This window comes from Vulpes lagopus, chromosome 1, assembly GCF_018345385.1.
Source record: "Vulpes lagopus strain Blue_001 chromosome 1, ASM1834538v1, whole genome shotgun sequence".
NCBI classification, from domain to species: Eukaryota; Metazoa; Chordata; class Mammalia; order Carnivora; family Canidae; genus Vulpes; species Vulpes lagopus.
The window spans coordinates 4,249,647-4,263,678 of NC_054824.1; the positions used below are offsets into that span (position 1 = coordinate 4,249,647).

General features: G+C 42.2%; 1 protein-coding gene across 2 annotated transcripts in view; it reads left to right on the forward strand.

Moving 5' to 3' along the window:
• The window catches only part of LAMA4 (laminin subunit alpha 4), a 143,256-nt gene that overhangs the window by 36,055 nt on the left and 93,169 nt on the right, over positions 1 to 14,032 (forward strand). For both annotated transcript variants that reach the window (XM_041764306.1, XM_041764296.1), the window contains exons 2-3: positions 3,529 to 3,630; positions 13,006 to 13,130. In XM_041764306.1, coding sequence (XP_041620240.1) covers positions 3,529 to 3,630; positions 13,006 to 13,130 — 227 coding nt within the window. The remainder of the gene's footprint in view (positions 1 to 3,528; positions 3,631 to 13,005; positions 13,131 to 14,032) is intronic.

A 14,032-nucleotide genomic window follows, 5' to 3' on the forward strand; every position in this document is an offset into this window, starting at 1 on the left:
ACCATTGCAAGAAATCCTCTAAGTCTCTACAACATAAATGGTCCAAGGTAGCCAGTGCGTGTAGTGGTGGCAACAGGAACCCCCCAGGCCCAGGGTTTCCATTAGCCTGTATGGTGCCTTTACACAAAGTTAAAAATGGTGCCCCCTCTCTGGATAGATGAATTAGAGAATATAATCTTTCAGGTGTACAAAGCCTAGCAGGAAAGAAGTTGGCTGGTTTCCGCCTCACCTCACCCTCTCGACAGGGGGCCAAGTGACTGCTCCACATGACCCTTCCCCTGCCTCCCTTTTTCTCCCCATCTCCCACAGTTTAAGAGACTGGAGCCAAGTCAATTTCACACAAGGTCAGAGCCTTCGCCTGGGGAGTGGATAAGTGGATAATAACAGGCTCTCTGGGTGAAGTCACTTCCTGAACTTGGCATAACATAAAGATTTCATTTAGCACAGTCCACCCTAGGCAGTGGCTGCCTGGACTGTGTTGAGAAAGATTGCAGACCAAATCCAGCCCTAGTAGGGTGCAGTGGGTATATTAGCAGCGTAAACCATTGGTTTCCAACAGCACATATGCTTCAGATTTCCGAACCTGGTCCAAACCGTTTAAATCACAAGCATTCTCTGAGCAATTAACATGTACAAGGCACTGTGAGAGATGCTTTAGAGCAATCCTTCCAAACCTGATCACACATTGGAATCTTCAGGGGACTTTTAAAAAGTAAAAATAAAAAACAAAAATAGATCCTTGCAACCTTTCCATAAATCTAAAGCTATTCTAAAATACAGAATTTGCCAAATGTTTTTATATTGTTATTTGGGTTTTTTTTTCTACGTTGTGCAATTTTTTTTGTTTTTTTTGTTTTTTGTTTTTTTTTTGTTTGTTTGTTTAAATGAATCTCTTGATTTAGCTAGGTCCTCAAGACATAAGGGATTAACTACTGTCATATTCAAAATGATGCATGTTAGTTGCATCTTCATTTTTTGTCTTCTTCAGAAGAAAGAGCTTCAGAAATACCTGAAAGACTTGAACTGATACCGGTTTAGAGTACCATTACCTAAATTTGATACCTTGGGCCAGAGGAAGGTCCTCTGGTTGATGATACATGTAGATCTTCCTATGTTCTGTTTCCAGGCATCACTTCTAGACCCCTTGCCGCCACCAGCATGCTTTTCTCCTCCTAATACACCTCCAGTCTCTGCCCCACTCAGTGGGACTCACAGAAACAGAGACCAGAATGGTGGTCACAGAGGCTGAGGGGTAGGGGAAATGGGGAGAGGTTGGTCAAAGAGTACAAACTTCCAGTTATGAGATTAACAAGCTCTGGACATCTAATGTACAGTCCAATGATTATAGTTAACAATACTGTATTATTTACCTGAGAGCTGCTGAGAGAGTAAATCTTAGATGTCCTCATCACAAAAAACAAATGGTAATTATGTGACATGATGGAGATGTTAGCTAAAGCTATGCTGGTAATCATTTTGCAATATATACATGCATCAAAATCAATATGTTGTACACCTTAAACTTACCCAATGCTAAATGTCAATTATTATTTCAATAAAGCCGGGGGCGGCGGGGGGGGGGGATTGATTAATTTAAATAAATACTTTTTAAAATACAATATTTATTTTATAAGAAATACAGATTTTTGGGGCCTCACTGTCAGAATTCCTGAATAAGAGACTCCCCCACATGTCCATGCATTGGCCAGTTAGAAAGCTCAGAAATCACTGTTTTGGAAGCTACTGAGATCATTAATACCAAGCCTCTCCCTATTTGTATCCCTTCCTCTGATAATTAAAACCCTCTTCATGTCAAACTGCAGGATGGGTCATCAAACTTATGTCTTATAACAAGAATACATTTTTAAATAAAACAGAGAAGTTTAAGCTATACGGCACATAGGTTAATTATTGCTTTGTGAATCTTTTTCTGATATACCTGTATATCCTTAAATATTTATGTATAGATATTATATCTGTGTACTGTATCACCATTAAAACATGTACTTTTTTTAAGATTTTATTTTTAAGTAGTCTCTATACCCAGTGTGGGCCTCAAACTGACAATCCCGAGATCAAGAGTTGCCTGCTCACCTGACTGAGGCAGCCAGGTGCCCCAAATATGTATTTTTTATAGTTTGAAACAAAACTCAAAAACACATGAACTTAGATGGTCTGAATTAAATACTTCCTGCTGTAGTTTTAGCACTTTCCCTCTCCATTGTTCCCTAGTGGAAATTGAGAAAAAGCCTTCCTATCAACCACAAACTCTCCATGATAAATATAATCTGGTTCCCTCTCGGCCTTACTTTTTCTCACTTAGAAAGGTGGAAGTTCTTCACCTTTTCTTCATGGACAAATGTCATGATTCTCTATTAAACTTCCTCCCAGTTGAATATATTAGATTTTAGTTTTTGGGCCCAAACTGGTGGTGTTTTTATACCGTGAATAGTGTCTAGTGGCTCTTTTTTTACAGAGAAAAAAGCAAGAGGAAATGGGGTTTGTTAGCACTCAGAGGGACTTCAGCCAGATATAATGAAAAATTTCCTGGTGGCTAAGATAGTACAAAGTACAATGAGTCAATGAAATGGTGCTGGTGGGGGTGGTGGGGGTGATGTGAAATCTCCTACTCTGTAAGTTTGTGGAAACAACCCAGATTCTTATCTGTCTGGAATTCCTTAGAAGTGAATCTGTCTGGTGGGCAGGGAGTGGACTTCCAGGTCTCTAACGCCATTGCTGCCTTGCATCCTTAAGACATTCTGGAGAGACATAAAATACGTATTCACAACTCCAAGCACATAAAACAGGAACAATCTCGCAAAGTTTCTCAACTGAAGCACGAGTGACATTGGCGGGGGTGGAGGGCAATTCATCATTGTGCAGGTTGACTGGTGCGTCGCAAGATGGTTTGACATCACCACAACCACTTAGTACCTCTGGGTCTGATGATTTCACGGCTGGCATGAAGGAAAATAGTGTGCTCCTCACAGAGCTACGAGGATAAATGAAATATTTGGACAGCACCCACTCAGGACCTGACAAGTACGAGAGCTCATTAACGTCTCTACCCCTCCCTTTAAAATTTTAGGATCTGAAGAGAAAGAATCTTTTAAGAGCCCAAGCATGAAAGACACATCTCTAAGTTGTTATGTTACAGCCAGTAATTTCTGAAACCATAGGTCTTTATTTCGTGATGTGGTTTGGTTTGGTTTGGTTTGGTTAGAAAACAACACTTCTTTCCCCTTTACTGTTACCGAAAATCTGCTTATCCTTCCTTACAATATTAAGACAGTGTTAAAATGTTCCCATTCCCCTGAAAAGTCAAAAAAATTTAAAAAGGGGGGGGGAATATAACCAAAAAAAATTAAATATACCTCACTGAACAGCAGTATAAAGAATTCATTTGAGTACATTTTGTAAGGCAATATGTACGTAGCTTAATAGCCATCTCTTCTTATGCTCCTCAGAAAATATTGACCAAAAGAAGGCTTTTCATTAAAGAAAATGTTTCTGTTGTGTCTGTTTCAGAAATGTGGTGCTGGATTCTTTCTCGCCCAGTCAGGAGAATGTATGCCCTGTGTCTGCAACGGGAACTCTGACGAGTGCTTGGATGGCTCTGGATTCTGTGTGGTAGGTCGGGGCTCCTGTCACTTTGTCTTTACTTCACTGGGCTTCTTCATCTTCAGTGGGGATCAAGTAGTCTTCCCGCACGTTTGAGCACCCCAGGAAAGAGTTAGTCAAGCTCTCTTCTTGCCCTTCACCTTGTCCTTTGAAACGCGTCATAGAAACTACCGGTGATTGTAAGTGGCCATCAAGGCATAGGTATGACCCCGTGGGCTCCTGGAGGTGACTGACCTACCGCCCTTGGCAGCTGGTTTCCTCCTGTCGGCCGATGGTGGAGGGATTGGAAACGGTACACGGAGGAGGAAATCATCCACCCAAGTGCCTCTGTGATACTGTAGTTTGCCATATGTTTGGCTTCACGCCACATAAACCAGGAGGATAAAACAGTTGTTTCATAGCCTATTTTACAACCTAAGATAGTCAGGTCGAGAGATCAAAATTTTTAAAAACAGGTTTAAAAACCTCCGAGGTTTGAACAGAATAGCTAATAAAAATGAAAGCTCTGGCCTTGCGGTCTTTGTAATTCTGTAATTCTGTGCTTCAGCCCCCAGAAGACATTGTTTCCCCCTTAAGTGGGGGGAAACCTCCCCAACAAACTGTTCTTCGGTGACGTATCACAGGGACTTGGGGAGGTGACTGAGAGGCCTCCTAGCAAAAGGCGCTTGCTACGCCTTTCCCGGGCTCACTGAAGGGACAACTTCTTGAAAATGGCTACTGAGATATTTACCAGAAACGGCTTTCGTAGAAGTCCTAGGAGGCGTTTCTAACAGACGTTTGCCCTAAGATGGCGTTTTCCTTCGTGAGCTAGACCACATGGCAGGAAAATTAGACTCTTCAAGGTCCCGAGGGGCAGAAGAGGCTTTCCAAAACTGCAAGAGGATGTTTGCATAAACTACAAGAATTCTTAATTAAATACACCCTATTTACCTCAAAATTAGTATGATGATCCCTATTACGCCGATCATTTTGATTAGAAGTTGGTCTCCGAGCTGTGCACATGGAGGCTGTTTGGCCCGTTGTGAAGGCATCACACTGAGATGCCAGTTAGAACATTTCATCGACTCTGAACCCAGGGAGGGTGAATGTGGGGGCAAACACTGGGCGCTGCCATCTCTCTGTAGTATTTGTTTAGTCCTGGGGGGTCCGTCTCCCCCTTCCCCCATCTTCTTAAATAACCGTCACATCCAGGATGTCCTCTAGCCGCGTAGGCACCCGCAGCTGCCAAAGCCTGCCCCTTTCTAAAGCTTCCATCTCCGGTTTCCTGTTATTTTAATCCCAGTGACATTTGAAAAGAAGATCCCATGGATGCACTTGGACTAATAATGTACATCTCCGATAATTTGACCAACTAAAGACTCTTTGTCATCTGGTTTATTAAAATAGAAGACAATAGGGACTGGCAGGCCCATCAGCGGCCGTCGGGAGGCCAGTAAGATGGAAGGCTGAAATACAAGGGCAAAAAGTCCCTCCTGCTAAGTCCCTCCTGCGAAGAGCTGTGACAAAGCCTACTTGTCAGAAGAGGAACTGTCATGGTTTTATCTCTGAGCTAGACATGAGCTCTGAGCCAGACAGTCATCACATTCCTTCACAGCTCCCGGGCATACAAAGGTCTAATAAAAGTTTGGGAATGGACTGGGGTGTAAACGCTTATATATCCGCTCAAGGAAGCTGCCAATCTTCCTGCAATTACTTTGTTCCAAGACAGAACTATTTTAAAAAGAAATAGCCATCCTACTCATCCTGATGGTGAACCACCCCCCCCCCAATTCTACCCAAAGGGAAATGGCTTGTTTCTCTGAGTGAAGTAATAGGTGCCCCGTGTAAAAAACAACCAAACAAAACAATACAGCTATATGCTGTACATGAAATTCAGAGTGAAAATCACCCATAATCATATGCCCCCAGAGCTAACTATATATATATATGTATATTGTTATAAATTTAATTTAGAAAGACAAAAAAAGGATGCTCGTATTTAATTAAATGTTAGTAGTGAACAGAGAAGCTTGCCAATATAGAAAGAATATTTTGTCACTTAAGATGGTAAAATATAGGGGCACCTGGGTGGCTCAGCGGTTGAGCGTCTGCCTCGGGCGTGATCCTGCTCAGGGCGTGATCCTGGAGACCCGGGATCGAGTCCCACATCGAGCTCCCTGCATGTACCCCGCTTTTCCTCCCTCTGCCTGTGTCTCCGCCTCTCTCTGTGTGTCTCTTATGAATAAATAAATAAAATCTTTTTAAAAAAGTAAAAAAATTAAAAGGTGGTAAATATATTGCCAATGGAGTGCCACTGGACTCAAACTCAGATTTTCCTGTTTCCTTTGGCATCCGTATTCTGGCCTCTTGGTGGAGCAGGGCCAGTTATCAGCTCCTGCCCTGTAGCTCCACCATCCAGCTCACCCACTTCTCAGGGGTTCCAAAGGAGAAGCAGTGGCTCTGAGAAACACTTCCTTGGGGCCAATTCTGGACCTGAGTTTTTTTTGTTTGTTTGTTTTTCTGGACCTGAGTTTGAATCAGTTCTTATTGTTTGCTTGCCTCACTCGTTTCTCCCATCTAATATACACAGCCCAAAATAAAAGGCTTTCTTTTATTTCATTTTAATTTAATTTTTACTTTTGAAGGCTTACAATGCCTCCCTCCATCTTGCCTTCCCCCAGTTGTTTTTAATTCTTCTTCGATTCCAATGTCCAATTTCAATTTGACCTGATATTTTAGACTGATTTTAAGGAACTAAGCCATTTGATGATAAAATGTAGAGTAGACAAGGTTATGCTACCATTGTAGACATAGCAAGGAAGCTTAGAGATGTCTTCATAAGAGGGACGCTTACTCTTCAAATGCAGAAAACTGGCTAAGTGAAAAGTGGCTTCGTGAATGAAATTCAACATGTCCTGGATGTTTCCAAAATGCTACCTTGCACCTTACCAGAATTAGAATGCTCTGGGAAGGGTTCTCAGCTAACTGAGTCAGCCAGACAGGGCCCCAAAAGGCAACTCCAGCGGACATGGCTGACTCTCTAGGCAAACTCCAGAAGGAGGCATGAGAAAGAAATTAGGGGAGCAAACAGGTAGAAGCAGATAGAGTGCTGGTGGTAGGAATGCCTGGTCCCGTGGGGAGCCTGATGCTGGACTGGATCCCAGGACTCCGGGATCATGACCTGAGGCAAAGGCAGATGCTCAACCATTGAGCCACCAGGGCGCCGCTGGAACCTATATTTATCCCAAGTCTATAGGTTAGATACAGAGAATTAAGAAGAGGCCTTGACTTAGGCCAGTTCCCATCTAAAGAATCTTCTCATCATTAGAAGAAAGCCAGGAGCCCGCTGACCAGAACTACAGTGGAGATAATCTACCTTCAAGTTTACCACAGAAACAGGGCTCCTCGGGTTCCTTTAGATTAAGGATTGGTTGGTCTATTGATTTCATCTAACCATTTAACAAATAAGCTCTTTTTTTTGTTGTTTTTTTGACTCCACTTATGTGCCAGCACTATTCTAGCCTCCAGGTTAAGTGGCTTCCATTGTATTGGGTTCCAGGGCTGTAGAAACTGAAGCACCTGCTTGAAAGTGCTTCTGGACTTGACCGATGTAGTAAAGCTCAAGGTGTGAGGACCACGGAGCTTTACAAGCACATGCAGAAATCCCTATCTGCTCAATGACAATCAAATGAAAAATTAAAATTTCAGGGTCAGGGCACCTGGGTGCCTCAGTCAGCTAAGGGTCTGCCTTGGACTTAGGTCATGATGCCGGTGTCCTGGGATCAGCCCCATGGTGGGCTCTCTGCTCAGCGGAGAGTCAGCTTTGCCCTCTCCCTCTGCCCCTGCCCATGTGCTCTCTCTCTCAAATAAATAAATAAAATCTTTAAAAAAAAAGATATTAGGGTCTGTGCCAGCATTGGAGGAAAATTTTTTCTAAATCTGAATGAGAATATTCAGATTTAAAACCACTAAAAGAACGGCAAAAATATTACTGAAATCTAGAGATGCCCATCAAGCTGTTATCTGGCTGCTGGAAACATGGATTTTTATTTTTTTCTTCTCACTTTACAGTATGCCTCCCCAAATCCTCTACAACTGCCAGTAATAATTTTGTAGTTAAAAAGATATTGATATTCAAATGGACTTCTACCCCGCCCTGAGCATAATGGAGTAATCCTATATATTGAAAGCTAATGAATTTTTTATTATTCTCAAAGCCTAATTAAAACTTCATTCAGGAAAGCAAAGATATTACATCTCTAATTTCTGCAGACACTAGTCTTTTTCTCATGCTTTTAAAATTCTCCTTTATTATGTGTGTGAGACAGAAATCAACTAATGTAAGTTCCTGTAAAACTAAATATGTGTGATTAATAAACCAGCACATTCATTAGATGTCCCATAACAAGGAAAAAAAACGAGTTATAGAGACTTCTTTTTCCTGTTTTACTTGCAACCATAAAGTTGGTACCGAGATCAAGTGCATAAATCTTACATCAAAATTTTGATAATTTTCCAGTATATTGCAAACTTGGAAAACCCCAAAATTTCGCAAATAGTGATGGATTGGGTTCCATGCTAACTGGAGTTTTGAAACAAAGTCAGAAAATTGTTATGTCCAGAGAATTTAGAGTCCTCTGTTGCTTTGTGCCCAGGCACAGAAGAAGATCATAGGAACCAAATGTAAATAAGTTCCCTATTGGTCATTTTTGTTTCTTCTTCCAACCCTAACCGTGTTCCTCTTCTTTATTCCCCACCTCAATTAATGGCAGCATCATTCTGCCAAACCACGGTGCTAAGATGTCCCAGATGCTTCATCAGTTTCCGTTTCCTCTTCCCCAACATTCAACCCCCTGGGGTGGGGGGTGGGCAGGTTTGGGGGAGACAACCTCTTCTCTTCTCTGCCATCCCACTGCCTAGTTCACATCCAGAGCATCTCTCCCAGACCGCAGCCATGACTCTCCAATGACTCATGCCCTGCTCCAGACTTTCCCCTAATCTGTCTTCCTTATCAGCAAAGGAGGCATCTTTCAACCTAATCAAGGCATTCGCCTTTCTAAAATCTTCCAGGACTTTCTACGCCGGCCCCACTGAGCTTCTCACTGCCACTAAAACTAACTCTGTACACAGTCTGCGTCTGAATTACTGCTCCCCTGCCCTCTACCTGGGATTCCTTGCTTATCCTTCAAGGCCTAGGTCAAATGCCATCGCCTCCATTACATCTTCTGCAACTTTCTTGGGAAAAGCCAGACGTTTCCTTCCTCTTTTTCCCATAGTAGGTGCATACTTTATGCATACCTCAGCCAGAGCCCAGCACCCTATTTTATTGTTTGTTTGCCTCTCTGTCTCCTTCACAAGCTTGTGATTACTCAAAGGCAGGAACCAGATCCTTTTCATAAAATGACACATAATGACAAAATGACACATAAATGAATCTGACCTTCTTTATTTTATTTTATTTTTTTGATCTTCTTTATTTTAACAGCAGTCATGGCTCATCGTCTGTCATGATATCAGCTGAATCCCGGTTTGTTAAATGAATGAATGAATTAGTATAACAAACTGACAAATGCAAAAACCTTTAATTTTATAATTTATGTGACTTTGGGTCACTCTTTGTTGCAGTAAAATATGTCTTTTTATGCAAGGTATTCAGGCTCAGGCTCAGCACTGAGCAACTAGCAAACAGTGTTTTTCTTTAGGCCCTGGCTTCACAAAGATAGTCTAGACCAGTAGCACTGGGGATACCTGGGAGCTTGTAAGAAAGGCCGATACTCAGGCCCCACCCCAGATATCCTGAATCAGAACCTGCATTTTCACAAGATCCCCGGGGCGTTGGTATGTCCAGTGAAGTTTAAGAAGCTCTCATCTAGACAGAGCAGAAGTGCTCAAACGTCTCTTCTCATGACCCCCTCGCCCTCATAAGAATGATTTTATTCAAGTTGCCAGAGAGTTTTGTTTGTGGAGATTATATCCATCCACATGTACCACATTTGAAATTTAAAACCGTAAATAAATCTTTTTTTAAAAAGAAGGTGGGGCACCTGGGTAGTCAGTTAGTTGAGTGACCTCCTCTTGGTTTTGGCTCTGGTCATGATCTCAGGGTCCTGAGGTCGAGCTCCAAGTTGGTCTCCATGCTCAGCACAGAGTCTGCTTGAGGTTCCCTCCTCCTCTCCCTCTGCGCCTCTTCACTCCCCCACTCTCTTTCTCTCTCACTCACTCTCACTCTCTGTAAAATCAATCAATCAATCAATCTTTAACTAAAAAAAAAAAGAAATTTAAAACTGGAAGTTTTTCTGGTTTCTTCATGTTAATTTATTTGAAAATAATAATATTAAACCCATTACACGTTAACGTAAGTAACATGCTTTTATAAAATACAAACATATTTTACAAATTAAAAATATGGTTCATGTTTGGCTTAAGAGAAGGCAGCTGGATCTCATATTCCATTTCTTTTTTTTTTAATTTTTATTTATTTATGATAGTCACAGAGAGAGAGAGAGAGAGGCAGAGACATAGGCAGAGGGAGAAGCAGGCTCCATGCACTGGGAGCCTGATGTGGGATTCGATCCCGGGTCTCCAGGATCGCGCCCTGGGCCAAAGGCAGGCGCCAAACTGCTGCGCCACCCAGGGATCCCTCATATTCCATTTCTAACACTTACCCACTTTCCTGCCATCAACTGTCTGCATGTAACTTTCTTAACAACGGGCCAAAGATTCAGGATGCTTTTTTTCATTTTTAAGTGGGGTCAGTTTTATTAAAAAATAAAGACTCCCCCAACCCAGCCTCAACAACATACTTATTTATTGTTGTCATTTTTCTTTTTTGATCTGTAAATGGCAGAGCATTGCAGGTCATGGCATATTTGCAATCCCAGAGTAAAAAGTTTCAGAGCTACGAGAAACTTCACAGACCATCTCATCTGGCTTCTCATTTCATGGTTAGAGAATAGAGACCCAAAAAGGTCAAGTGACTTGTTCAAGTCTAGAAAAGCTGGAAGCAGTAGGGACCTGGTCTAACTATCTCGGCCAGTCTTTCAGAATGTACATCACTGCCTTTTAGGGAATTCCCTAACAAACCCTTTTAAAGGAAGGCAGATGAGGAAAGTCAGTGTTCACACGCTGAGCACTGAGAGGTCGGACAGATTTGGTGGCCGTGTCCTTGAGGATAATTGGTCTCTGTGGCTGCTGTGGCAAACTTAGAGCCCTAACAAGGAGTCCAAAGCACCCATCAAGCCATAAGGGGACAGAAAGGAATCAGCTCATTTTTGCAGCTTAATAGGCCTTAGGAAGTATGACCTAATGTCTTCCAACAAGCCTGTTTTCTTCTGCACAGATGGGCTTCATCTGTCCAACAGGGACTCAGAGAAAGTTGATCCTAGCCCATGAGCAACTGCCCCGATTGCTTATGCCTTAGATTCCTGGTCGTTGGGCAAGGCTCGTTCGTTTTCCCTGAGATGGGAGATTGCTACCAATTTTGAGCTGATTTGGGTACATGTTAATATCCCTTATGTTCTCCAGACACTAATTCATTTATTCACCCTTTCCTACTTTTTCTTTTATTTCCCCCCCCGCCCCCGCCCACAAACCTTTATTGAAGAATGACTTAGTTCTAGACACAGTATTAAGAACCGGGGGATGAATATATTAACAACCCGTTGTCTGTGCATCATACTTTTATTTTTCAGTTTCTCATTGATGTGTCAGGCACTCTGAACTGGCTTCTAAATTTTATTCTGTTAACATATTTCTAATCAGGGACCAAATGGCGGACCACATGCCCAAAAGGTGTTCAACCGTGATAGCCTGTTGCCCACATTAGAACTTTGCCCTTTTGATTTGAAGTCCAAACTGTACGTTAAATGGTATGACACCTAATGTAGTCATTTTATGACTCTTTGGGGCAAAGAGCCTTTTGTCTATCACACTGGAGAAGTGGTGTAATATGAAAATTAACAGCCTGACCTCTGGAGCCAGATGGCCTGAGTCCGAATCCACTTTTGTCTCCTTCCACTCATGTAATAATGTATTGGGCAATTTATTGAACCTCTCTGTGCCTCCGTCTCTTCAAATGTAAAATGGGGTAAAAAAAAATAGTAACTTACTTTAGAATTATTCTTAAGAATTAAATGTGTTAATCCATGTAACATGTTTGGAGCAGAACCTCACTGTTATTCTATTTTGAACTTCAGCATAGAACACAAAGACAAAAAGAAAGAGCTCCGAGTTCACCTTGCTGTCTTGCTTCATCTTGCCTTTCTTTAGGTTCTTCCACAGAGCTCTGTTTGAAAACAGTGTCTGCTGAAGCTCTCGGGCATAGATGTTACTAAGGGAATGGATCAAGCGGGAGGCTGCCTCTTGGATGGCATTCTAATTCTAATAGCATCATTTTTCACTGAGAACCCTATTCAACTTTTATACACTCTGGTGAATGTAACGATGAAAATAATCACAGTGCTAATGGCATTGCCTTGTGCAATCCAGTTCAGTCCCGTTGGAGGAAACTATCAGACTAGCATCGCTGCCTCTTAAGTGGGAATTAATCCATGAACTTGTCACTGCGGAGTTGACTCCATTCTGCTGAGTACCTATTCCAGTTGAGGCAGCGGCAGCACAGTACTGAGAGGCACAAGGTGGCCAAAGGGCTGCTGAGGCTGGGAGCAGATGATAGCAGAACCATGCGGGTAGTGGAAGTGGGGGTAGGGAGGAGGCATCAGAAGGAATTCCTGGAGTTCTGAGGCCTCGTACAGATCCTGAAAGATGAACAGGGAACTATCAGCAGAAAACTCAGCCTATTTGGTGCTTTTCTTTCAGTTGTCTCCACCACAAATGGAAAAGCATACAGAAAAACTAGCGTATTATTTGTCATATGTCACTCTCCAGGTTACCAACCCATTAGCTTTCATATATATTAGGTAGATTAGATGTTTTTATCTACCTTTCATTCCATTTATGTTTCAGTAAATGTTCTTCCAAGCCCATAAATCCTTAAATTGTTCCCACTGTCATGGGTAAGTATCAGGGGGATTTTTTTTTTTCATTTCATATTCATTCCAAGTCAGTAAGCTGATGTTTCTAGAACATTCAGAGTTTGATCCTTCTGGTTATTATGTTGAATTGAAATGAGAAACTGATGAATTATCCCCTCTGCATGCAAACTCTGAATTCCTCAGGCTGCTGGTTCATACACGGAAGTTCGGGATGAAGTCATCCCTCCTTGTCCACTCTTTCTATCATTGACTGGGGCCAACCTGGCTCTTTTGTGCTGACCGGTTCTGACCACACAATCAATTCCATCAGCCTGACATCCCCTTTACTTCGAGTACTGTCTGGTTCCCAGATATGTTGTGTATGTAACGTTTCTTTTGTGTCTTTGTCCATCTCCCCATCGTTTCCTCACAGCACTGCCAGCGGAACACAACAGGAGAGCACTGTGAGAAATGTCTAGATGGTTATATTGGAGATTCCATCAGGGGGCCACCCCGGTTCTGCCAGCCGTGTCCCTGTCCCCTACCCTACGTGGCCAAGTAAGTTCTGAGAGAAGATGTTCTCTTCTGCTGCTTACCCTCTTAATTATGTATTTTTCATTTTTGCTCTATCCAGAGTTCTCAGGTTTTCCCACATCAGTGAAAAGACTGAACACCTCATGTGGAGATGAGACTGGAAAAGCTATCGGAAAGTTCTTTAGCCTAAATACACTTTTGGGGAAACTCAAGCACTTGCAGATGAGTGATGACTCTGTTCCCAAAATATTGTGTAGCATCATAAGGCCAATGGAGTCTCTCAGGTTTTAGAAGAGAGGCTAGTTTCTTGGCCAGCCCCTGACCTAGGGAGATCGCAACTGGTAATGCCAAGAGACAAGAGATTCATAATCCAGTATTTTCAGTAGTGAGGTTTCCTCTGCCTCTCACAGAGTAGACGTTGTCCTACATGTGGTGGCCAACTGTTCAAGCAGCATCAGGACATAGATAAACAGGATGCATGCTTTAGGCCAGTCAGCTCATGAAAGATTTCCAAGAAAACTAATTTTCACTTCTGAAAATTCAGAAGCCATTCACTTCTGGCTATGTTTTGACCTGAGTGAGAAGTCCAAGAGAATACATGTTAATGGAAATAGTGGGATTCTTTTCAGGCGCACAAGATGTATAAGTCCAATAGTCAAGTCATGACTGGCCACTTTATTGTCTTAATGACAGAGTGTAGAATTAAAATGGTGGAGTGGTGTCTGGTTTTCTAAATATCAACCATTTCTCTGATTTTCTGAAGCCAAGTGGGTGTCTTACAATCAGTTCACTTCTGACAATAAGTACCTGGGGTTAGTCAGTTGATGGAGAAATCAGCCATAAACGAGGTCCTTAGGCTACTCACATGTCTGCTCAGCTAACTATAAATTCAACGTACCCCCCTTAGGTTCAATCATTCTCTACAA